This window comes from Podarcis erhardii (genome assembly GCF_964252035.2).
Source record: "Podarcis erhardii genome assembly, chromosome: 2".
Taxonomy (NCBI): Eukaryota; Metazoa; Chordata; class Lepidosauria; order Squamata; family Lacertidae; genus Podarcis; species Podarcis erhardii.
This window is the reverse complement of record NC_138498.1, coordinates 75618164-75643716: the sequence shown is the minus strand read 5'-3', so window position 1 is coordinate 75643716 and position 25553 is coordinate 75618164. Positions and strand designations below refer to the sequence as shown.

The window sequence follows — 25553 nt, the reverse complement described above, 5'->3', positions numbered from 1 at the left end:
GCCCCCGCTCACCTTGCGGTGATGCCTTCAGGTATAGCCAAGTCTCGCGAGTCCCTCCTTAACCCGGGAAACGGGGAGCTGCGGGAGACGAGGGCCAGCTCGCGCTGTTAATTTCAGCAGGTTTTCGTCATGCACCCTCATTGTACACCGCTGAGAGGCTATGGTACTAAGCGGCATACAAATTAGAAAAGTAAAAATAAGCGAGGAAGGGGGGGCTGCCCCATGCGTTGCAGTGTCGGTGGAAGAATCAGGTTCTGGCAGGGCCCTCCCCCCGCCACCGTGCACACTTTAATCTGGGCCTTGCCAGTAATTGCCTTGCTAGTAATCAAGAACTGGGATCGGGCGGTAGAAGATTCTCAGCACACAGCCGCCAGGCAGGGCGGGAGACGCTTTGCAAAAGGAAATAACCCCAGGCGTACTACGCTGCGTGTGGCACTCTTGGCAGTATGATGGGTGACCTGTCTAGGATCAGACTAGAAATGTGAAAATGCGGAAAATGGGAGAGGCGGTTTCCCCATGTTTCTGAGCGCCCCCCCCCCCGCCTTGACAATTCTAGATCAGACAAGTGTCTCCAAAACCATAGTTCCAGTTACAGATAGGTAGCCGTGTTGGTCTGCCATAGTGAAAACAAAACAAATTCCTTCCAGTAGCACCTTAAAGACCAACTAAGTCAGTCCTTGGTATGAGCTTTCGTGTGCATGCACACTTATCTGAAGAAGTGTGCATGCACACGAAAGCTCATACCAAGAACTGACTTAGTTGGTCTTTAAGGTGCTACTGGAAGGAATTTGTTTTGTTTCCAAAACCATAGTTCGTTTTTGGTGTGCGTTTGGAGGCTCACATCCAGTTATGAAGTCATATCCTGATGCCAGTGTGCCTCCAGCAGAATCACACAGAAGGCCTGTTTTGGGAGGCTGCTCAGATTATAATTAGAAAGGCTTCTCACTCAGTGGCAAAGCTTATGCTGTTTCCCAGTTTAAAGTCCCTGTAGAATGGTGAAGGTCTTCTGTCGGAAAGCCTAAAGAGCAAGCGCCATTTAGTTTAAGTGAGGGGTCAGCAATATTTTTCAGCCGTGGGCCAGTCCACCGTCCCTCAGACCATGTGGTGGGCCAGACTATATTTTGAAAAAATTAATGAACCCATTAATGCCCCACAAATAACCAGAGATGCATTCTAAATAAAAGCACACATTCTACTCATGTAAAAACACCAGGCAAGCCCCACAAATAACCCTGATATGCATTTTAAATAAAAGGACACATTTTACTCATGTAAAAACGCTGCTTCCCAGACCGTACGTGGGCCGAATTGATAAGGCGATTGGGCCGCATCCAGCCCACAGGCCTTAGGTTCCCAACCCCTGGTTTAAGCCATGGGTCACCAACCCGTTTTGGACCAAGCAGCACATTTTGCTAGAGTGCTGTGAGTGCCAGTCACTGAGCTACAGCCCTTCCTCAAAGATCAAAGGTAATGGATATCTTGGAATTCTTGGCTATTTCTTTATAAAGTGAGGGGTGTGGCTTGGGAGTGTGTGTTGCCTGGAAAGGGTCTCAAGGGCTAGATCAGAAAGGCCCCTGGGCCTGAGTGTTCCCTGTTTCTGGCAAATGCAATGCTGAGCTGGATGTAGCCCTGGTCTGACTTCCTGTAAGGCAGCTTCCTTTGTTTCTGCTAACATTCCTCCTGCTGTATATCCCACACTTGAAACGTTTAATGCATGATGTTCCCTGCCCTGTATGTCCCTGTGAGAGAAAGCAAGCTGCAATCCAGGTGATTGAATACAAAATGAGTAGTGCTGTGGAAGGGATGGTGAGCTCAAGTGGAGTCATAATGGAGACTGAGTCTTGCAGCTACTGATGGTGCGATTGTTCTTGTTGGTTTCTTAGGGTGTGCTTTCATAGGATGACACTGGCTGATCAGTTGCAACTTTGAACATGAGAGATTTTGCCTTTGTGCAGAGCACTGAACTAGATTGACTTCCAAGTCTTTGTACATTTCTGCAATTTTCAATGCTACTTCATATGTCATTTTTGAAATAAAGATGCATTTCCCAAGTATGTGCCCTCTGCTCATTTGAATGGTCCCGTTAGTGTCTTTGTGTGTGCCCTTCCACGATACGTTTGGAAGGTGGCAAGACGAGAATGAGCCTTTTTTGCAAATGCTCCCCACTTGTGGTGCTTTCATTGCATTTTTTAAGGTGCCAGGCAAAAACATTTCTCTTCTCCCAGGCCTTTAGCTAATTAAACATTCTACAGCCTTTTAAACTGGGTGAAGGAGATTGCTTTTGTTTCTTTGTTATTATGGTATGTGTTTTTGTGTTTTTATATTGCAAACTGCCCTGTGATCCTTGGATGAAGGGTGGTAGAGAAATTAATATAATAATAATAAATGATAGTGTATTTTTGTCTTGAGCGTATGCATCATCGCTCCCTCTAATAAAGAACTCAGTGTGTTGAGTGCCACTGGAAATGGCACCAAAATGCAGGACACTAAGAAACAAGAAGGTACCGGCATGCTTGGGTTTGCCAAAGTAAAAAAAAAAAAAAAAAAGATAAGATAAAACCTGGGATTCTGGATTGTCCTGCTTGGAGAGATTGGGTGGGATAAAATTAAGTTGTTGCGCGCAAGGAGTTAGCTCTGCTCACGTATTGGAATTTCCTCCCTCTCCCTGCACCCCATAAATCTGTTCTGGAGAGTTGGGGGAACCCCCAGAAAAGGTTTAGGGGGCATGCAGGGGAGGAGAGAGGGGAAAGTCCCATTGCGTGAGCGGACCTCATTCTGCACACACATGCCCAACTTAGTACTGCATTGCATTCCTCCCATTGACTGGCTGAACAGGACCACTTCTGTTAATACATGCGGATAAATTACAACACTTTACTGCACACTTCTCTGTGAGCTGTGACCATTTGGTCCTGTTTACATCATGGCTCCTTACTTAGGCTCATTGACTGCTGTCAGTTGGGATTATTAGTTGCTAGCATGCATATTCTGATAGCGCCATCCTGCTTGGAGATATTTTGGGTAACGTATTCTTCTTCTTTGGACAGAAGTGATTCAGTCTTTGTTAGTCACACCAAGGCTTGTGTAGGGATGATTGGCAAGAAAAGAAAAAGTCCCCATGTATAATTAAATGAACAGACGATACTGTGTCAATGAGGGAAGTCACATTTAAGAAAGTGAATGAGAAAATTCTTTCTTTGTTGGCAAGTAAAATAAAGTGCTTCACCCCAAACTGAATTAAAAATAGTGACAGTTCCATCTGATAGGTTCTTCTCTTCCCTGTCCTTGTTGTGTGACTCTGTGTTCCATCTCTGCAGGCACTTTTATCCCAGCCTCTCTCAGAATACAGAAAGCTTCTCCATGCTTGAAACAAGAGTATGGTGAGATGGGGGTGGCTGGCAGGGTTGAGCTCTCCTCACCCATACAGTATATGAAAAATTGACACCTATGTACTGCCTGAGCAATTGAAACTCACTTTTTTCTTACCCCTTAGATATGACTGACACAAAAATGTAAATTTGGAGCTGCTCCCATATTATCTTGCTTTGCTCTCAGTTCCTTGCTGAGGGATGTTTTCTGTTTACAGTATTTCAGGTGCTTTGTTTTTAATCTTCTTCCTGGTTAACTGAAATAAAAATGGTGATGAATTCTTGAAGGTGATTTCCATTCATCTGTCAAAACAAAACCAAAAATTAAGCCTAGGGGCACTTTAGCAAATGTATATTTTTGTTAATCTTTAAGGTGCCTCAGGATGACTCGATTGATTTTGTAGAAGCAGGCTTTATAGCATGTTGAGGCACATGTGAAAAGCACAGTTTGCCTTGTGCAAGTTTAATCTTTTCATAATGAAATGTTGGCAAAGCCTTTCTCTCAGATTGTACTTTGACAGACCGATCCTCTATACATCTACCGTACTCAAAAGCAAGTTCCATTGAGTTAACCAAGACTTATTCCCAGCTGCATAGATGCAGGTTGCAACCTAAATAATCTTAATGAGAAGTCTTATATTTTGTTTTGCTGCACAAATGGTAACTCAAGGTAAATCCTCTGAAAGCACAATAAGGTGGTGTTATGGCCACTAATTTGATCAGCTCTTTTCTCTAGGAAGAGAGTTCAACAAGATATACGTATAAGGGAAGTAAAAGCGTCCATGCCAGAATGATGGCTTTAGCTCCTTGGTAAGTGAGACAGCCGTTTCATCCCTTTCACTTAGGCAGTAACTCTGCTTCCATATTCTGGTTCTGTAGGAACCAGGTGACTCTAACCAATGTTCAAAGCTCCCATAGTTCTAAGTGCATTTTGCGACAGGGAATTTCATTAGCGCGAGCAGTTTCTGAGCTCTGGGCACAGAAATCTTAAGTACTGTGCTTAAGATTTCAGATTAAGACTGCAGAGTGGAAGGAGAGGAGGACCTTTTTCTGCCTCCCCACTTTCAGGTACTCTCTAAAGACTGGAGAAGGGACTCTCTTAAGAATATTAGGGGGGTGGGCAGAAGAAGGACTAGACCATGGGTAGGCAAACTAAGGCCTGGGGGCCAGATGTGGCCCAATCGCCTTCTAAATCTGGCCCGCAGACGGTCCGGGAATCGGCATGTTTTTACATGAGTAGACTGTGTCCTTTTATTTAAAACGCATTTCTGGGTTATTTGTGGGGCGTAGGAATTCGTTCATTTCCCCACCCACAAAAAAATATACTGTAGTCCGGCCCCCCACAAGGTCTGAGGAACAATGTACATAGTATTTTAGCTGCATTTCATTCATTTTCAGCTTTGTATTCTTGTTATAAAAAAGTACACCTAGGCATTCTGTTGTTGCGCCCATAAGCTAGGTTTATATCTCAGTTCATATCTCAGTTTCTAACACTGGCTCTAACTTCATACAGCAGCGTTTCCCATCTGGCCACGTGGGAAATGATGACCCAGAATATTGTCTTTGTCACCCCAAATTCTAACTTGCCACTTTTCATTCCCCATAACATCAGGAACATTGCCACGGTACGCAGTGCTGGCATGGCATTTCCTGTGTTTCCCTCATAATAGCAGAAATGACATCCATGAAAATCTTTCCATAAAAGAAAAAACAAAACAGAAATAATATATTTCTGGGTGTGAGAAATTTACCAAACACTTTTTCAGTTTCCTCGAGCTCTGTGTTTATATGCTTGGGGGAGGTAACTTTCTGGAAAAGGGACATGAGCCCAGATATTTGAGTCAGAAGAGGTGAAGGATCTCAGGCGAAGGAGCAGGCCAAGATCTGAATTCTGTGCAAGCAGGCGAGTTGGGTAGGAGTGTAAAGGGGTAAAAAATGGGCTTTGGGATTGTCAAGACTGGGATAGCGGAGAAGTGGCTTACAGAGAAGAGTGGATCACTCTCCTGGGGCTTGGGGGAGTGACAGCCTTGGAGCAATGTCAGCAGCTCCTGGAATCTCAGGTTGCAGCTTTGGTACAGAAGGTTGCATATCGGTTACATCCTTTGCCGGTCCTGATGCCCTGCGAGTGAACCTGTAATTAAGTCCGCCCAGCTATGCTGATTACATTACCTCACATTAATTCTGTAGACTTCCTTGCTTTTCATCACCAGGTGGCAGCTTTCAGGGGCCTGTAATTTTTCAGAGGTTTATATTTAGGGTCCATTGTAACATCTTACATTGTGGGATGTACATGGTTGTAAACTTACACCTAAAAAAATGGTAATGTGATCAATATGTGTACTATGACGTTACCACAGCTTCAAGTGTCAACCAATACATAAAAAGCAGCCATCATAGATGGGCATTCACCTCACCTAAACTCCTCAGGGAAGCCAGATTGTGTGCTGAGGCAAGAGTCTCTGAGAGAGATGTTGTCTGATCAGACACCTTGTCAATGCACCCTCAGCTTTGCCTTGAAAAGGTACAAATAGCCAGTTGTATGAAGGTCACCATTTAGGAGTCTAAAGCAGTTTCCGAATGGGCCCCAAACTACTAACATGTAGTCCAGGGTGGGGAAACCTCTGATTATCCAGATGTTGGTGAACTACATTAGCATGGCCTAATGGTTGGCCATGCTGTCTGGGGATGGTCATAGTTGGGAGAGCCACAACCAACTGGAGGGCTACCGGTTTGCCTACCCTGATTTAAGGCTATTGCCCTTGAGTCATAGGACAGGTTCCTTATTTGTATGTGACTGGTCAGTTGGGGCTCAGAATTTAGCATGCCTAAATGCATTTTGCACCAAAATGGCCATAGCTGAGGGCCAAATGTAATTCTGGGGCAGCCTTTCCCAGCCTGCTGCCTTGCAGCGTCATCCTTGGCCATTGGGCATGCTGGGTGGGGATGATGGGAATTCTTGTCCAAAATACCTGGAGGGTACCAGGTTCAGAGAAGTTATTCTAGGACATCTCATGATAAAGACAATTCTCCAACCAGCACTGGTGGCCGAGAAACTGATTTTGGAGATACTGTTGACTAATCCGTGTTCATTATTGAATGTTGTGTTTCTTTCTGGTGATTTAATGGATATTATATAGATATAATTCCAGGTACAGTGAATCATTTCGGTTAATTTATGCTTGTATGTCGATTTGTAATTAACTTGAACACCTCTTTACACCTCCTCCAGTGGATTTAATAAGGAAGTAGGAACTATCTCCAGTCTTGTATAGTGGAGCTCAAGCCATAGTCAGAAGCAACATTCAGAAGAACATATCAAAATGATTTATTCAAATTAATATGCAGATTAGGGCCATTATTCATTAATGGCAGCTTATGAAGTTTTCATTTAAAGGAGATTAATCTAAGCCCTTCACAATCCCCAAGCAATCCTGTCATGGAAGAAGCAATTCTCAGCAGATCTCCACCAAGATTAATGAGGGCTTCTGGACTACGTTCCAAATACAGGCTTCAAAGTTGGAAATGAAGGAACAGGAAAACAAGGAAACTTTGTTTGCAGCCTGGCCTGGCTGGAGCTGTTGCCAAAAAGTCAAACCTTTCTCCAAGGCAACTTTAATTCAGTTTTGCCATGGCTCCTTTTCTTGCTCATGAGGGAATAGCGGTCGCAGACACAAGCAAAGGGGCGGCGGCTGTGAAAGTGCCATTCACTTCCCCGCAGAAAATGTCAGTGGAGCTGTGAGCTGCTAGCAAATGAGGGTTTTCCATGTTTATAGCCTGGTTTTCCTTTTGCAGACCAAAGCAGCTGACTAAATACTACAAACGTACACTCTGATAACAATAGATTTAAACAGCTAATACAGCACACACATCCAGAGTTTGGAGCAAAATTATCACAAGGCTAAGCTGATGCACTGGGACTTCCATGACATTTGCCCCTTGTTACTTTTGTCTCACCTGTTCGTCCTTTCCCTTCCCTTCTTCTGTGGTCTTTTCCACTGTTGCAAGTTGGTTTGCAAAAACTCCTCAGGGCAGAGTCCAGTTGTTTTCAGCTAACTTTTATTTGGAGCAGACCTATTGCAATTAATGGCCATGGCTCATTTAGGTGTCTTTAGGTTTCAGTGAGCTGCTCTGAGTAAAAAATGGTTGAAAACAGGCACGTGCCTCTCTACTAACATTACTTAGTAAAAGGTCTTGTGGGTTGCTTTTTGGAAATGAAGCAGGCTGGTTCCTTCAGCACCTTGAGAGGTTTGCATCTTGTCTTCTGCTTGTTCTTGCACCTTGTCTTCTGCTTGTTGCTCCCACCTCTTTCCTCCCCTAGCAGATTGATAAAGCTCCCTGGTCTTCTGTGTCACTTGCTCTGTGTCACCCAAAGCAGTGCTTCAGGATGCTGCTGGAATACACATCCCTCTGCGCTGGTGGAAATTGATCGAGTCTTGCTAGCCTTGAGTCTAAAAGATGTAAAAGGTCTAAACAAGAGGGGGGGATTGCCAGGATCGTTCCTTCCCCCATCCACTGTGGAACAACACCCACTTCTCAGTCACGTGACAACAGGTGACAGCTTGAAAAAGGGCTTGCCTTTGAGGTCCCTTTGGAAATGGACTTCAGAGTGAGGTCTCGCTGCCTATCAGCTGGTGGATGCTAAGACACATTGCCTTTGAAGTCCCTTTGCAAAACAGTTTGTGTTCAAATTGCTTTCAGGCGGACTTCAAAGACCATGCATTTCACTTCCAAGTGGCTGGTGGGAGCCAAGAAACTGAACCATACAGGGCTTTATAGCTCCAAACCTATAAAGCCTTGTATGACCTTGTGTGGCAGTTTCCCATACCTTGGGAACACACAGCTAGTTGGTGCACTTGGCAGCACTGGCTGAACACACCCCTCCCAACTCGTTCAAGAAATTGAATTTCTAAACAGTCTTCAAGGGCAGTGCATGTGAAGCACGTTGTACTTGTCAGTCCTGGAGGTTACAAAGGGACACGTGACATAGACAAGATCCTCTGTATCTAGGAGAGGGCTCAGTTGACATATCAGATGGAATCTCTTGTTGCCAAACCGGCAACCTGAGATTCCAGGAGGTATACCAGGTCAGGAAGCATGGCCACATGCAAGCCCAGTCAGTAAACGGTATCCCCCCCTTCCTGTCTGAAGCATTTTTGCCTCCTCAGAGCGCTGAGGATCCCACACCAAAGTAGTAATTGCCTTGTCTCAATTTAGTCACCATCCGTTCAACCCTGACCTCCAGACGTTGGTTTTCAGAACTGTCACTGGTGCTTCTAGATTGCCTGATGACAGAATTGGGTGTCATCAGTCTATGGATGATATCTCAGTGCTTTTGCCCTGTACACAAGGTACCTGAAGTGCAGGTTGGAGGCTGCTATTTTTAAAAATTGGATGCACTTACGAATTTCTTTTTTGGGTTGGGGCAGAATCTATTTTTTGGAATTTATTGCCAGACAGCGTTGGGTGAGGGAAATCTGGAGTGCTTTTCTTACCTTTGGAGGCTTCTGTTGCTTAGCAGCTAGCGGGGCCTGTCTTTTTGCCACCTGTTCAACCTCTTCATTTACAGATGGATACTACAAAAGCAACACAAAACTATTGTTCCCTCCTGACAAGGAAACTACAACTCAGGCAAGGGGAGGAGGTACGGTTCATCTGCTTCTGAAAGGCACCCTTTAGTGTAGGGCATGGGTAGGCAAACTAAGGCCCGGGGCCCAGATGTGGCCCAATTGCCTTCTCAATCCAGCCCGCGGACGGTCCGGGAATCAGTGTGTTTTTACATGAGTAGAATGTGCCCTTTTATTTAAAATGCATCTCTGGGTTATTTGTGGGGCGTAGGAATTCATTCATTTCTCCCCCCAAAATATAGTCTGGCACCCCCCCCCCAAGGTCTGAGGCACAGTGGACCGACCCCTTGCTGAAAAAGTTTGCTGACCCCTGCTGTAGGGGCAAGCAACCTGCCACCCTCCTGATGTTGGACTCCCAACGGAAGCGGATTTAAGGCAGTGCAACCAGTTTCATTGCACTGGGCGCTGAGCCTTGGGAGCACTTCAGGGCGTTGCAACTATGATGAGTAGAATGAGAGGCAGAGAGAGAGGGACATGAAATTTTGGCCTAGCACAGGGCCCCACTAAAATTTGAAAGACCAAAGTCTGCCCATGCTCCCAGTCCCATCAGCCTCAGCTGGCATGGCCAATGCTCAAGAACGATGGGAGTTGTAGTCCATTAATATTTGGAGGGCCACAGTTTCCTCACTCCTGCTTCACTGTAGGAAGACTCCTATTGTTCTATCACCATGTGTGACTCTTGGCTTCTGGACCCTGCTGAGTTACCTCCTGCCCCAGTGTTATGTTACTGTAGAGTAGCTGTGGTTACAGGTCAAAACTGGGTGGGGACATTGAAGTTCCTTGTTTTTTCCCTCATTCTCCAGTGACTGAGCTCCCTGGCTAGCTCAATCCTTTCCATTCCTTAGCTAGTCACTGCAGCTTCTTACTTTGCAATCCTAACATCACAGTGAAATGGCTTCGTAGCCTTCCAGTCTACCCCACTCTGCTTTTGGTGTGGGAGAAGGCAGTTTGGTATACTGTCCTTTTCTAAATATACCGTTCTGCTTAACTTGCCTCATCTAGTTTGTCTAATGGAAGGCAAATGACTTTCAAGCAAGCCCTGCTCCGTAAATTATTAACTTCCTCACTTGATCCATCAAATCGGGTAGGCGAGAAGACCTCTGGACTTTCCCAGGGGGTAGTGAGTAGGCACTCCAGTTGTGGAGGCTGAGGCAAGAGTACATGCAGAGCTTCTGTGAGATGGGTAAGTTAGGAGTGGAGAGAAACCCACCACCTGTCCTCCGTCTCTTTCTCGCCCCCTGATTTCATAGTGCGGCTCAAAATATTAATTTTCCCTGTCCCTTGTTGCAGGTAAACTGCAGCTGGTTAACAACTTGGGTCATGGCCTCTCTCTTTAAGGGTTGGCCTGTTGTTGGCAGAGCTTGCTGGCGCTCCACCGCTTGCTTCACTCGTGAGGTGTCTTCCCCCAACATGGCCCTCCAGGAGCATGGGCTTCATTTATTCCGCAGCGCTGTTGCCAGAGTCCTGCCGGGGCCTATGCTGAAAAGGGCCCTGGTTTTGGAGCCAGGCGAATGCCCAAGGCTTGTGTTGCACGGTCGGCCTTTTGAACTGAGGAGGAACTTGTATCTGGTCGGCTTTGGGAAGGCTGTTCTGGGCATGGCAGCTGCAGCAGAGGACATCCTTGGAGACTACCTCGCCCGGGGAGTAATTAGTGTTCCTCAAGGCATCCAAGATACTCTGCAGAACACAGGAAGGAGGTATTGGTTTGTTAAGGGCATTTCTACTCCACATTTTGTTAAAATAATAACAATCCTAGAGCGGGGTGTGAGGAAGCAGGGCCATGTTAGAGGGTGATTTAAATACACAACAAAGTCTGGGGGAGAAGCCTCAAGGTTCTCCCTTACTGACTTGACATAACTTCTTCCTCATTCTTGGCTGTGTACTGAACAATCTGGTCTTCACTTTTCTGTCAGAAGTATCTGCCATGTAAGCCCAGGCCCAGAGGCTTTTTTAAACAGTAGACGGTAGAGGAATGTCCCTGTTAGAAACAACAGTCCGTGCTACCATTTTGGTTGTGTGCTGTAGATCCTTTAGAGAGAAAATTTCCAGACTTTTTTCTTACTGTGGACTAACCACTATAACTCCTACCTAGTTTTGCTGTCAAAGGGCTGTTGTTGTTTTTTGGGATGTGTTACAGTTTTGCTACTTAGGGCTTCCTAGAGTACTGTATTTCCTAGGGAAACTAGATCTGTGATACATCCATGACCTGTGATAGATCCAAGACAGCAGCCACATTTAGCTGAAACGCTGTGGGATCATTTGCCCCTGCAGAATGGATTGTTATGCCTGAATAGCAGCCTCTCCAGCTTCACAACCCCATTAATGCAAGCACTTTGGGCTGCACAATAGAAGTCCCCCCCTTTCCCTATGTGCCCCCTAAATCTAGAGAGTTGGAGAACCCCCAGGACATATTTAGGGGGTGCTCAAAAGGAGAGGGAGAGCAATTTTGATTGAGCGTTTAAAAGTGCTTGCGCCGGCAGACCTGTTTTGGTGGATACTGCCCTCTGTTGCTTTTTTGTCGCATGTGCATGGATATCTTAGGTCTGGCAGTGATGATGTTTGTCCTGCTTTTGATCACCCTGGTTGGTTGTTCAGCTGGAATCAGGCTGTAATTTCATTCATTAGGACCCTCTAGCTCTTGAGGGTATGACACTGTCAGGCCTCAGAGCCGAGCAACTGTCAGCCTACTGGGCAATGGATGTATTAAAATGATGGCATCTCACAGTCATTCAGAAGGAACTGCCCTGTAGCTCTTCATTTGCAGGGGTTTTCAATGGTAGGCCGAGCATGTTCCAGAAAATAACCTGTTCATCTTATGTTAACCCCTACAGGGCAATGCTGCTGAAGCCCCAGAGCTGCATCCAAGTTATGGAAGGAGCTAAGCACAACCTTCCTGACAGAGCAGCTCTGAAGGCAGCCAACGCTATCCGGGATTTGGCCGAGGGCCTGACAGCTGGGGACCTTCTCCTGGTGCTGATCTCAGGTAATGCCTTGGGATTCCTTGACAGGGACTCGGGTTTTACGGAGAGAGCCTGTCCTCCCTTCCTCCATTAGCTTCCTTACCGTTCTTTCCCCCTTTACTGATCTGATTTATATATATTTTCTCCTCCCACTTGTGAAGGGAAGAAGCCACTGCACAAGCTTACCTAACAAACTAGGTCAATTTGTCTGTGCAAAGAAAGCAGAACTGGAGCGTAAAGTGGCTCAGAGTTGTTCCCCAGTGTGACTCCCACGCTGCTGGCAGCTTCGTAGCTTGTGTGTTCAAATGTGCTCTTCTAGAAGCAGGATAATTGCATTTTCCTCTCCTCTTTCTATCTGCTTGCTTTGGAAACAGTGTCACTGTTGACCCAGGTAGTCCTGTCTGCCATCTGCCTCTGTTTCTCCATCTCAAGGAAAGCTGCATTTTGGGAATCCTGATGGTGCCTGCTGGAGAGGACGAAAGAGTAATTTGGAATGCTAACATTTAGTTTTAAGTTCTCTGCATCAATAAATTACTCTGCTGAAATAGATTTTGCAGTGTGATCTTCATCAGTTGTTCTCTTTCTTTCTCTGTTTCAGTTTTCCTGCCTCACCTTTCTTGTTAAGTAGTTTGAGATCTGTGGGTTTCACTTGGCGATTAATCTCTGCTTTAGATCTCTGTTCTTGCACTGATGTTTCCTGGCTCTCTCAAAGCACCACTCTTGCATCTGTTTCTCACAACACTTGCATGCACTTTGAGGTGGCAAAGTACACTTTCTCCAGGAGATGGCAGCCCTGAACCAGAAAAGGCAAAAGCAATGCTCTTCTAAAGTGCTGTGGAATTGGCAGGGGGCACAGAGCCTACATAGAGCAGGGTTAAAGAAAGTTGTCTGGAAGCTGCTCTGAATGAGTTAAGAAGAAAATAAAATATTCTGTATTTTTATTTGCATTTGGTGTGCTGTCATGCAACTTGCCTTTTGACAAGGAGCTTAGGTGATATCAGAACAGGAAGACACTAGCTTTTCAATATTATATGGATTGTTGTATTGCTGCATGCTGAGTGTGGTGCAGTGGGTCAGTGGGTCTGGCTGTTAACCAGAAGGTTGGTGGTTTGAGCCCAAACAGGGATGGCTGTGGGCAGGATTCCTGCATTGCAGGGGGTTGGAGTAGATGACCCTCGGGGTCCCTTCCAACTCTGCAATTCTGTGATTCACCCACAGATTGTGTTACCGCCCTGTAGATGGAAGCTGGCCTAAGAAGTTGTGCTTGGCACTTCAGTCATATCTTGGATGACACTGGTTTCATACCAGGTTCAATTTCATACTGTGTCTTGGATGACACTGGTTTCATACAAGGTCAGTTTCATACAAGGTTCAGGCTTGGTTGCCTGTAAGTTCCCCTACATTTGGGAGGGAGGCAGGGGGAGTGTGTCCATGTCAACTGCTTGATTTCCTGACAGTTTTTGATTCCATTAACTATGGCTTCCTTAGTGTCTCTGAGTTGGAAGCCAGGGGAGCTGCTTGGATGGCCAGCTTCAGGAATTGGTGCTTGGGGGATGTTTTTCAGACCCATGAAGCCTCCGATGTGAGTTTTACATGGTTTGCTTTTATCCCCCCCATGCTGTTGTCCCCATGCTGATGACATGCAATTCTGCTCCCCACCCCACCCCGGTAGGTGTGGCAGTAGATGTGCTGGCCTTGGTAATGGACTCGATGAGAGCCAGCAAACCAAAGCTCAATCCAGATAAGTCTGTTAGTGGACACTTCCTCTGTCTCGATGAGTGGAATGCATCCAGTTGTTTATGAGGTTACATTTCCCTTAAAGGAACAGATGTGCAGTCCTGAGTTATTTTTGGAACCAGCACTGTCATTGGAGGGACAATTGGCCTTAGTGGTGTGGAGCAACTTCTGCTAGCTGTGGCTGGTAGCCCAGCTGTGACACTACGTGAGTGAGAGTAGCCTGGCTTATGCTGTGTATGTTCTGATAACCTCCAGGTTCAACTACTGCAGTGCACTGTACACAGAGCTGCCTTTGAAGATGGTTCAGAAGCTACAGCTAGTGCAGAATGCAGCAGCGAAATTGGTAACTAGGAGGACATGAATATATTGCACTGATTCTGGTTCAACTGCACTGACTGCCAGGTTGTTGCTGTTTTTTCTGGGTGCAATTCAAAGAGCTAGTTTTGACCTTTAAAATCTTATATGGCTCAGAAGAACTGCTATACCTGCTTTCCCCGTATGAACGTTTTCAGAGTGTAGACCTCCGCCTACTGCGTCTGGTACCATTATGGATGCCAAATTTGTGGTAATGCAAAGCTGGTACAGAAATGGATGAGCAGGGGCAAAAGAAGGATAGAACAAGAAGCAATTTATCTGTGCATCATTCAGAATGCATTTCAACTAAATTTGTATAGCTGTACATACTTGATACCAGTGCAGTAAGTTATTTATTTTAAGCACTGATGTCTATGATATGCTATTACAGTGGTACCTCTGGTTACGAACTTAATTCATTCTGGAGGGCCGTTCTTAAGCTGAGACCGTTCTTATCCTGAGGTGCACTTTTGCTAATGGGGCCTCCCGCTGCGCACGTGCCTCCGGCACATGATTTCTGTTTGCATCCTGGGGCAAAGTTTGCAACCAGGAGCAGCTACTTCCGGGTTAGCGGAGCTCATAACCTGAAGCGTTCGTAACCAGAAGCGTTCGTAACCAGAGGTACCACTGTATTAAAGATTAGGGCAGGTAAAAATTCAGCAATATAAAAAGTAGTAAAGCACAGATATCCACACAACCCAAACATAAACTCCAGTATTTCCTTAACACAGAGAAAGTATGGATACACTAGGTCAGAGATTTGTGGGCCTGCAGGAGGAAGAACTTCCAGTTCTGGGAGGCACCAACTAAGAATACTGGCCTGGAAGCCTGATAATATTTTAATATGTGGAGGTCCAACCAGAGCAATTATTAGGGAACTTAGTGGGGAGAATGTGGCCTCCAAAATATTCTCACTGCTCATGTGCAGAAACATCCACTGATTCTTACCATGGAGAATACATGTATCTTATACATACATACATACATACATACAAATACATACAAATGTTCCCATGACCACCCCTCAGTGTTTCCATAATCAACTCAACAAGGAGCTAAATTCTTCATTATCCACTGTGGGTCCTTGGCAGCTGGGTTCCTCCATTTCACAGTGTACAAGCAATCTGCCATGCTTGGGAGAGAGGATTCTGCCCTCCAAAAATGGAGCTACCTGGGACTTCCGGGTTAGCGCCATCTGCAATGGCGTCGTTCCTCTGACTGAGAGGAACCCGCTCCGTGGAATTCGGGTCGTGCCGCCGTGGCGAAGGCGGAGACCCTTTAAAAATCCCAGGCGGAGGAAGCCTGGGAACGTGGGATTCGGCTGACACAAGGAGCGCCCCCCCCACCCACAGGGAAACCCCTTTTCGGGGGTTCCGAAGTGACGTGGGGTGAGCGACGCGGTGTTTTGAATCAACCGCTATTTTTACTGAGTGAAGCCACGTAGCCGTTGCTGGAGAGCGCTGAGTTTTTCTTGTGGACAATTGGATTTCAAACAACAACCCGTGAGTAGAACGGAAATTGGATTTTTAAAGTATTTTTAAATTGGCACCGATCGGGGAAGGTCTAAACAGGAAGTCCACCTCCCCTTTCTGTAAATAAACTGAAGCAAAGAACCTGTTAACTAAGGTCGTGGAGAGTTTTATGTAAAGGATTTAAATTCCACTGATTGAAACTACCATCAATATTTATTTATTTTTGGAAGCAGGGGAGCCTGCAGGAGAAGGTTAAAATTCGGGATTTGAAGCGCCACTTCCCTAAACCCGGGAGTGGTCTGTGAGAGCCCGCTGACGGTGAATAGATAAATTTGACAGCTGTCAAGTTAGCTGTCAAGATACAAAAGAAGGACTTTGTTTCTACTGTCCGTTTTTGTTACAAGCTTACGTTTAAAAACAAGGAAGGAACTGTTACAACTTAACGTATGGGACCTTTGGGTCTGTGCTGGAAGGAGTGAAAAGGAACTTGAATCCCTCTAGAGGGAGCTTTGGGATATTGTCGTAAGGAGCAGCTGGGAAATTGCTGTTAAAGATAAAAGCCTTGAGAAATCAGTTTTTGACCTTGGACTGTTTAAGGATGGCGGTCGGGAAGGAAATCGAGTGTGAACTGAACAGGACATTTTATCTCTTGGGAAAGCTGCAAGACCAGATAAATGTTATGGCTACTAATGTTGTAATTTTGGGAACAAAAGTGGGTATCAGTAAAGAAGTCGATAAGAACTCGGCACAGGAACCTCTTCCAACTGAACAAATTGAAAAATTTGAGAAGGTGAATCATGTTGTGATTAAAGTGATGAAAGGGGGAGCCGTAACCCTACAGAGGCAAATGGTGGACTACAATTTGAGGCCTTACATGATGGCAACAAGGAGAAGCAAATTTTTGGAGATGGAAGCCTGGCTTGGTCTGGAAAATGAAAGATGGAGAGATCACCCTATGTGGAGATGACCTTTGGATTACAAATCTGAGCCAGGTGGAGGTTGGAGTTTCGGGGGCCTTTGGATTTGAAAGGAGTGTGAAACAAGATTTGGAATATCCTATAGGCCCTATTTTTAACTATGGAAGTTTGGCAGGAAGGAATATGATTTGGCAGGAAGGAATATGATTACCGTTGGGTTGGAGCTTCCCCGAGATCTGGTTTTCAACACCAAAGACTATCAAAAAGACCGGCAGAGGGGACATGAAAGAGACTTAAGAGCCTCAGATTTAAGATCTCCGGGTTGATGTTTTTCTAAGATTGATGGACTTTTGCTAGGGGCCGAAACTGGGGAGGGGATCTGGTGGAAGAAAATTGGGAATTTAAAGTGTATATAATATAATTTGTTTCTTGCTTTTTTAATGAGAGATGGGAAAATCGTGGAATGGAATCTTTTTTGACCCTAGGGGAAGCGTCTTAAGAATAAGTACAGATATATAAGTTTTGATGAGAGTTAAGATTGGATAAAGTAAAAGTGGATGGTTATTTGGTGAAAGAAAGAAGGAAAATTATAGTATAATAAGATAAGATATAAGGATAAAAATAAGATGAAGGATTTGTTGAAATATTTATATGAATTAGAATATAAAGAGGGGAATTATAGTATGCTAAGATAAATTATTGGGATTAAAACAAAGTTGGAAGGATTTGCTGGAATATCTAATTGAATTAGAATACAAAAATGGGAGGCGTGAGGAAGTCAAGGAAATAAGTGAATGTAAGTAAGTGAGTTAAAGGTTTGACTTGTTTTTTATTTCTTTATTTCTTTATTTTTCTTTTTTCGGTTTTTTGATGATGTCTTTTTTGTATATGTACTGGGGGTTTTTTCTTTCTTTTTTTCTTCTTCGATTGTTCTCTTTTTACTCTTTTTTTTCTGTAACCTTTAAAATCTTAATAAAAATTTATTTAAAAAAACAAAAAAACAAAAATGGATCTACCTGAATGAAAGTGTTGTATGATGGGAATCTCCTTGCCCTTTGGCTACCTTTCTATTGGCAAGTGTTCTACAATAAAGATGATGATGATGATGATGATGATGATGATGATGATTGTGTTCTAGACCCTCAAAGCCTACTGTAGCCAGCTCTGTGTTTTTGGAAGCTGGTTCAAAAACTCCCATTTAAGAGAACACTCCCTTCTCTGGCTACTCTTGACTGGATTGCTGGTGACTGAAGAAATGTCATGCTTACTTAGTTGTTTCTCTGGTTTGTCATATTTGCCAGATGTTGTGTCTCAAATCTCAGAGCATTTATCATTTAATGGTAGCTTTTTGAGCTGCCTCTGGTACAAGATTGCCCTCTACTCTTTCCACAATCCTCTTGATCATATCTCTCTGTGGTTGTCCTGTTAGTTGTGATCGCACATCCGTCACACGGGCTGCAAATACGTCTGGTGCTTGAGCTATTTTTCTTTCCTCCCTTTCCCATCCCCTTGTGTCACTTGCCACAAGCTTTTATCTGCAGTTCACTTCGTTTCTCTATTTTGCATAGCCTGGTGCTCTTTTTTAAGCACTCTTCGCTATGAACGAGGTCAATAAAACAACGAAGATTGCTCTGCGTGGCGATAGTGTTACTTTTGCTTGTTCTTTCCTGGCAAACTGCTTCCTTCTGTAAATCAGGGGTGGCAAATTCAAGCAGATTACAGGGCAAAGCTCTCTACCCTCCGGCAGGTTCCCAGGAGCCATAACCATCCACTGAAAAGTCCCCTACTCTAATGCACGGGGAGTAGCAGGTCTGCTGGTTAACTTCTAAAAATACTGTCTGCCGTCTAGCACCAGTTTCCTTCCCACTCCATCTTGCATAACAAAATCTCTTTGCAAGCACTGCCCCCAGGTGGAATTCCTTAAACCAGACTTCAGCACCCAGCAACCCTTTTCCAAGACCCACCCCCCTGCCACCTTGTCTAAATATCCCTGTTGTCACCCGACTCCTTCTCGGCAAATTTCTCTGCTGCCTATTCTGCACCCTTGCTTCTCAGCTGCAAATGCCAGCAAGCTGTCCGTTCTGCACTCAGTTCTGCTTCATGCGTGTGCACTCTCCTGTACACGTCACCCTCCCTGACATCTGAGCTGCTAATTTAAAGGGAATAGTGGAATGGGCTGATGCAAAGCACATGTGGTAACAGCCCCTTGTCCTGGCAGGAGTGTTGCTCCCTAGCCCCAGAGTCTTGGATGAATAATTTGTGTGGAGTGTGGTAGGGATGCCGCAGGCCACGCTGAAGACCACAAGAAGTCTAATAAAGCCCCCAGGCCTTACGTTTGACAACCTTGTCTGGGATACTTCTTCTTTTCTCAAGTCTTTCCTGAACTAGGTTTGGTCTGGCTTGAAAGAGAAGCAAGGGGCAAGAATAACATGCAACCACACCTATGTAGAGCAGGGCTCCATCCTATCTACTGGGACATGGAGAAAATGGTATCTGGTGCGGCTTGCTTGCTTGATAGCATTTATATCCTACCTCTCCTCCAAGAAGCTGAGGGGAGCAGACATCATTCTTCCCCACTCGCATTTATCCTCGCAACAGGTTAGGGTGAGGGAGTGACTAGCCCAAGTCCCCCCATTGAGCTTCATAGCTGAGCTGGCCTCCTCCATCCTCGTCTGATCACATGGAGCTGGTGGTACTGAAGAATTGTCAGTAGGTGGTGGTGCTTGGCTGCCTTGGTTTGCCTCATGGGTGGCTAACTTTTGGCCTTCCAGATGTTGCTCAGGGTTGGAGTCCAACAACGTCTGGAGGGCCACCGTTTAGTTCCACCTGACTTACAGAGACAGAAATGGAAAGGCGGCAGCAGAGGAAATGAGCCCTGCTCGTGGCTACAAAGGAGGTCAGAGATGTGGGCACTCCTGCCATCCTTTTTACCAATATGTTTGTGCAAATGTTCTCGCCGCTCATTTAGCAAACCAGTTCCCTCAAAGACGGTCAGTTCAGCTTCTTTAAAACAGCTTTGCATCTCCTCCCACACACAAAAAAACCCAAATCCAAAGACAAAAGTTCTCTTTTAGAATGCTTTTGCTGACTTCTATTCATCACTACATGCCTCATCATCTCTGGGACCTAGGACACCCCAAATTCTTTTGCCTTCCAGCTGTCCTCCTCAGTCTCTCCCCCCACCTCCCTCCTCCAGCCACATATTTTTGGCCCATATTTTGGCTGAGTGGCAGGAGATGGTGGCCTATGCATTGGAAGGTCCTCTACAGATTCCAGGTCAGCAGTGGGTTAAGCTATCCAAAGAGGCCTCTAAGAATACGTGGAGAAGGCTCATCTTTTTTCTGGTGGTGTTACAAATGTTAGATTTCTTTCCATCACACTTTTGAATGAAGGTTCCCGTTTGTCTCACTGGAAGACTCCTCTTCGCAATGACCTGTATCATCCACCACCTTTTTTGTTTTCTCTTTTTGAACCTTGATGACTTCTCTCATTCCAGCCTCCCCCCCCCCACCTTTGTTATACCAGTATTGCTATATCTCCCTCCTTTCTCTTTTCCCATTCACTTTCAGCCTCTGCCTCCTTGTTCCTTATCCCTGAAAGCAGCAATTTTGTTTCTCATTCACTTTCTCATCTTTTCTTTCCTGTTTCTCCCCCGCTGTGCACTCCTGTCCCCCCCGCCCCCGGACAATCTTTCTGCAGATTCCTGTCAATCACCACTCACCATAGCGATCCCTCTGTCCTTCAGACTATATTGCTACCGCCATCATTTCCCAAACCCTTTCCTTTCTTACACATTACAAAACTGATTGTCTGGACGTTCATATTTAAACACCTTCCTTTGATATCAGCTGAAGGACAAAGAGCCTGTCCAGTCTTTTACAGTTTCTCCATTAGTTGCTGAAGTTACTTATGCTGTGATTTTACAGGTTCAGAACTGTACTGAGTCGTTGATGGAACAGTGATGTATGTTCGAGAAGGAGGACTAATGCATTCAGGAGTCTTTATGCGAATCTCGGCTTCAGCCACTTGGTAAAAAGCACTCCCAGTTGTCATTCCAATAAGCTATGCGTGCAGCTGAAAAAGAATTAGGAAAAAAATATGCTTCCAGTGCAAGGGAAAGGGGAAAGCTGCCTGCAAAATGTCTCCCATTGCTCTCTTTCTGATACAGGACTGCTCTGTATGTGGTCATGAGAAGGAGCCCCGCTGTGTAAAAATGTACTGACTGTGAAGTTCTCCTGCGTTTTAGGAGGAGGGTCGGCACTTTTACCTGCACCCATCCCGCCAGTCACCCTGGAAGAGAAGGAAACCATCACCAGGTTACTTGCTTCAAGGGGAGCTACCATTCACGAGCTGAACACCATCCGAAAGGCCCTCTCCTTGTTGAAAGGTGGGGGGTTGGCACGGGCTGCCTATCCTGCCCAGGTGGGTATGAGATGCTGTCTGACTTTGCCCAGCAACTCTGTGGAACATTTAGAAAGGAGCATCTTTTGTAACTCTAGGTCAGATGTGGGTGGCATGGATAGACTTGAAGTGCAGAAGGAGTGGGCAAGTTGTTTGTTTGCTGTTAATGTTGCTGTTTTGCCCTCCTTAACATCAGTGAGCATAAACTTGGCCAGCTCAGTTTCAGTGAAGCTGAAGAGAAGATGGCAGGTAGTCAGAAAGCATCTGAGGAATGGTGGGCTACTGACCTTGAAAGATGACCAACATCTGTCTGCTTAGCACTCATGAGAGATCTGCTTCCGGATTGCGCTCAGGACTGTGGGGACAGTGAAGTGGTAAACCCCAAATAACACGCCCAGAATGAACTATGTAATCACACACACAAATTGGAGAGGAAGTCTTTTTAAAATATGTCTGCTTTTCTTTTCTTGTTTTTTCCCCTTTCCCTTTGTGCAGGAGTGAGGCTGAGCTTGGAAAGGAAGGAGGATGGTGGGGAAATGGAAAGGCAACAGGGTATTTAAAATCCACTAAAGTAGGACAAGCTAACGTGGTGCCTTTCAGACGTTGCTGGACTCCCAACTTCCAATCAGTTGAAGTCCTCATGGCCTAAGGTCAGGGGTGATGGGAGATGTAGTCCAGCAACAATTGGAGTGTACCATGTTGTCTCCCAATCCCTAAAAAACGTGCCCCTCTGGAAATTAGTAGAAGCCCAACCTTGGTGAAACCTTTTTTTTAAAAAGCTCTGAAGCCATTACCAGAGGATTCTTCCATATTTTTTTACACTGCCTTTGCCTAACCATGAGAGCTCTGAAGTTTCTTTTTTAAATGAATGAATGCAAAAGAAGCAATAGATTAGGGTCTCTTTATTGAACAGACCACTTTAGAAGGATAATGGAATTCTGTGCTTAAAATCCCAAAGTATCCAATCAAAATCCCAATTTATACAGCAGTTGTGGATTATGCGAATTAATTAGGTATATGCCTAGTTCTTAATTCACATTTCACACAATTTGCACATAGTTGGTTGGGGGTAAGAGGCAGGGAGGGTAGAATACTTTTAATATTTAACAACTCCAGAAGTCTTATACATGAATATATGTTTTTTTAATCATGGACTGGGAAGGGTCAGCTGTTTCTCAAAGAAAAGTGAAGGGCAGAAATCAATTCTGTCTGAGTGGTGGGAAAGAGATTGCTACTCTTGGAGTCATTTTCAAATGCAGTTGCTCACCAGTGGCACGGCTGATGTATTCAGTGCAATGTTTAAAGACATGGCTGGGTCATTCACTTCCAATTTTTGCAGAAGACATGCAGGATAAATGAATGTGAATGATTGTAGATAATTGTTTTAATAGGATGAACCCTGATCAAGAGTCTTTCTACATACCGAGAAGCCCTTCTCCTCATCTAGCTTTCTCACTGCCTCCTTTCCCCCCCTCACCCTCTGCTGCTATGATACCTGCTTCTGCAGGACTCACTGCCACTGCTGGTACCTGCACAGCCTATACCTTGATACCAACACTGTTAAACACTTCCTCCTACAGCAGCAACAGTGAGATTCAAAAGGCATTGCCTTTGGGTCCAGCTCCCCTGGAGAATGAAGTCCTGGGGGGCAAGTCCTGGAATTTGCTGCCAAGGAGTGTGGTGCAGTCTCCTTCTTTGGAGGTCTTTAAGCAGAGGCTTGACAACCATATGTCAGGAGTGCTCTGATGGTGTTTCCTGCTTGGCAGGGGGTTGGACTCGATGGCCCTTGTGGTCTCTTCCAACTCTAGGATTCTATGATTCTAAGCAGTCCTGCAGGAGCAGCATGCTAGCCAAGGGTGATGGTAAAGAAGAAGCTTGTCCCACTCCATAATGACTGCTGGACTGGAGCAGCAGCTGCTGGCAATATCTGTCTTCCACCTGGGCCAGGAGGAGGAGAAAGAGGCTGCTGGCTGCTCCTTGGTCAGTAAGGATGCTTGATGATAACGTAGCTCCAGCCATTTGCTTCCCCTCGCCCCCCTCCCTTGGTGCAGCTGCAGTGGTAAGCGGAGAAAGGCAGCCAGCTCATGGCAGTGCCTCCAACTTCCTGGGAGGGGACAGGGCAGCCCATCTGAAACAGTGCTGTGGCCTCCAGGTTGAGAAACGCCAAATTAATCTATTACGTTCATCTGTGCACAGCTCTCAAGTATACTTTGTATTTAGGCAATGCGCACGTGCTGCAGCAGGCGTCATCTCAGAAGCATTCCCTCTAAAGGGAGAAATGCCTTGTTTCAAAGATGGTGCTTGCTATTTGCGGTTTTTATAAATACACATGAATCTATTTAAACATTGCAGCCCTAATCCTCAGCATAAATCCTATGGAGTTCAGCAGGGTTGACTTCCTGCGTCGTTTGGTTAGGATTGCAGGCTCTTTGACTTACAGCTGAATCTATAAAGTGCCTGCTTTGAAACCAGTTGCTTCCGAAGTGTTAGGGGATGGGAAGCCTCCTCTGTGGGCTATTTTACCCTTTGCAAGTCATCGCACAATCTTGCAGTCCCCGTGTGATCAGCATGCATGGAGGATCACACCCTCCTCCTTCTCCTCTTGCAGTTAAGACTCAAATTCATAGCAGACACAGTGGAATGTTAATGAGCCATTCCTGCCCTTCTTGCTTCTAGGTATTGAGCCTCATCCTCTCTGATGTCATTGGGGATCCTTTGGACATCATTGCAAGCGGCCCCACTGTTGCCAGTTCCCACAGCGCCCAGGACTGTTTTCACATATTGACCAGATACAATATGCTGGACACCTTGCCGCAGTCGGTGCAGACCGTGCTATCTGGCTCTGCCATGGGGCATAACACTCCCAAAGACTATTCCCACGTCTTCAACGTTGTCATTGGCTCGAACAGGTTAGCTTTGGAGGAAGCCCAGTGCCAGGCAGAGGAGCTGGGTTATTTGACCCTAGTTCTGAGTGATGCAGTGTGTGGAGAGGTTGGCACAGTGGCTCGTCTCTACAGCCTGTTGATTCAGCTCATTTGCCTGAGCACCATGAGAGGTGCCCGGACCGACCTTTTGAAAGACAAGATGGAAGAAGCACTCTCCAGCCTGGAAGCACAGCTGGCGATCCCAGGCTTGAACTGTACGGACGCTTTGCAAGCTTTGCAAGAATCCCAAGCAGGAAGACCCGTTTGCCTTCTGGCCGGGGGAGAAACCACCGTGCAGCTTCGAGGAAGTGGGAAGGGGGGACGGAACCAAGAGCTGGCTCTGCGAGTGGCTTTGGAGCTGCACAGAGCCAAGTCCACAGAGGCCGGCAGCTTTCTGGAGAAATACGACATCGTGTTCCTGAGTGGCGGAACTGACGGGCAAGATGGGCCGACAGAGGCTGCCGGGGCCTTCAGCAGCCAGGAGCTGGTGCGTGAGGCTGAGCAGGAAGGCTTTGACGTGGAAACTTTTCTGAGCAATAATGATTCATACACATTCTTCACCGAGTTCCAAAGAGGGCGCCACCTTTTAATGACGGGCCTGACAGGCACAAATGTCATGGACGTTCATGCTGTTTTAATCAGAGCTAGAGGTGGTTAGCGATGCACCAGATATTCAGATTCTTCTTACTACAAAGGAAGAACTATGGGCAAGTCTAGGCTGCATGAAACAGGGAGCCTTGCTGCCCAGACTGTCAGTGTCAGATTCCAAAGGTTGCAATTAGACACATGGTAGATGTTTCCAAGGCAAAAGATAATCATAATCCTGGATATTAAGGTTGCATTAGCACCTGGTTTAAGACTACTAACGTAATTTTTTTTCTCCTGATAGGTTTTTTTAAAAAAGTATCTCTTAATTGATTTTTTAAAAGAGGATAAATGCTTTAATTGGATAAATGCACTCTGTGTGGAGCATCCCTTGCATATGATCCAGAAGCTACAGTTAGTGAAGGATACTGCAGCACAGTTGCTGGCAGTAGTGAGACCTTGCCATAGGATTCTGCAGATACTCCACACTCCCTGCCCAGCCACCACGGAAGGGTCTGCTGCTGTTTCTCTTCTGTCCCCGGTGCTCGGATGGAGAGGCCCAAAAAGGGAGCATTCTGGGACTGGGGTTGGGAAAGGCTTTGGAGCTGCCCTCCCATTCCCCTGACTCGCTCCCAGAACAGGAGAAAAAAACACACCAGCTCTGTAGTACTTCCATTAGGAACACTCCCCACTCCAAAAAAGACCGACTGAAAGAAGAGGGGAGCAGAAAAAGGATCACTGTATCAGATCTGTCTTCTGTTTCATGTATGTACAGTGGTGGTACCTCAGGTTACAGACGCTTCAGGTTACAGACTCTGCTAACCCAGAAATAGTACCTTGGGTTAAGAATTTTGCTTCAGGATGAGAACAGAAATCTTGCTCTGGCAGCTTGGTGGCAGCAGGAGGCCCCATTAGCTAAAGTGGTGCTTCAGGTTAAGAAGAGTTTCAGGTTAAGAACAGACCTCCGGAATGAATTAAGTACTTAACCCGAGGTACCACTGTACTATAGATTCCACATCTGTTTAAGTCTGCTGTAGGCTAAACAGCCTACCCAGACACCACCTACTAAGTGATACCTTCTTATTTTTAACAGGAAAACTGCCTTTCATGCTCCCTCTCTCGCAGTCACCCATGTCTAATGCACTACCCATTATGAAATAAAAGAAATATATTTGCCAATTAACTCACATGGTTATGAAGTTCTTCTTTCT

General features: G+C 45.6%; 1 protein-coding gene across 3 annotated transcripts; it reads left to right on the top strand.

Moving 5' to 3' along the window:
* The first annotated feature begins 145 nt into the window (after window positions 1-145).
* On the top strand, window positions 146-25525 carry GLYCTK (glycerate kinase). 3 transcript variants are annotated; one of them, XM_081847348.1, is made up of 5 exons: window positions 146-163; window positions 10283-10689; window positions 11824-11975; window positions 20679-20854; window positions 23510-25525. In XM_081847348.1, the coding sequence occupies exons 1-5, from the start codon at window positions 161-163 to the stop codon at window positions 24413-24415; spliced, it is 1644 nt and encodes a 547-aa protein (XP_081703474.1). In that variant the 5' UTR covers window positions 146-160; the 3' UTR covers window positions 24416-25525. The 3 variants fall into 3 exon arrangements, with proteins under 3 accessions (XP_081703474.1, XP_081703476.1, XP_081703475.1); XM_081847350.1 differs by lacking the exon at window positions 146-163 and adding an exon at window positions 1271-1467; XM_081847349.1 differs by lacking the exon at window positions 146-163 and adding an exon at window positions 7803-10175.
* The last annotated feature ends 28 nt before the right edge of the window (window positions 25526-25553 follow it).

Excerpts from the sequence above, each read along its gene's own strand:
- GLYCTK (XM_081847348.1), top strand. Across the intron at positions 10,690-11,823 it reads CTGCAGAACACAGGAAGGAG|GGCAATGCTGCTGAAGCCCC; the intron begins GTATTGGTTTGT and ends TAACCCCTACAG. Across the intron at positions 11,976-20,678 it reads TCTCCTGGTGCTGATCTCAG|GAGGAGGGTCGGCACTTTTA; the intron begins GTAATGCCTTGG and ends CCTGCGTTTTAG.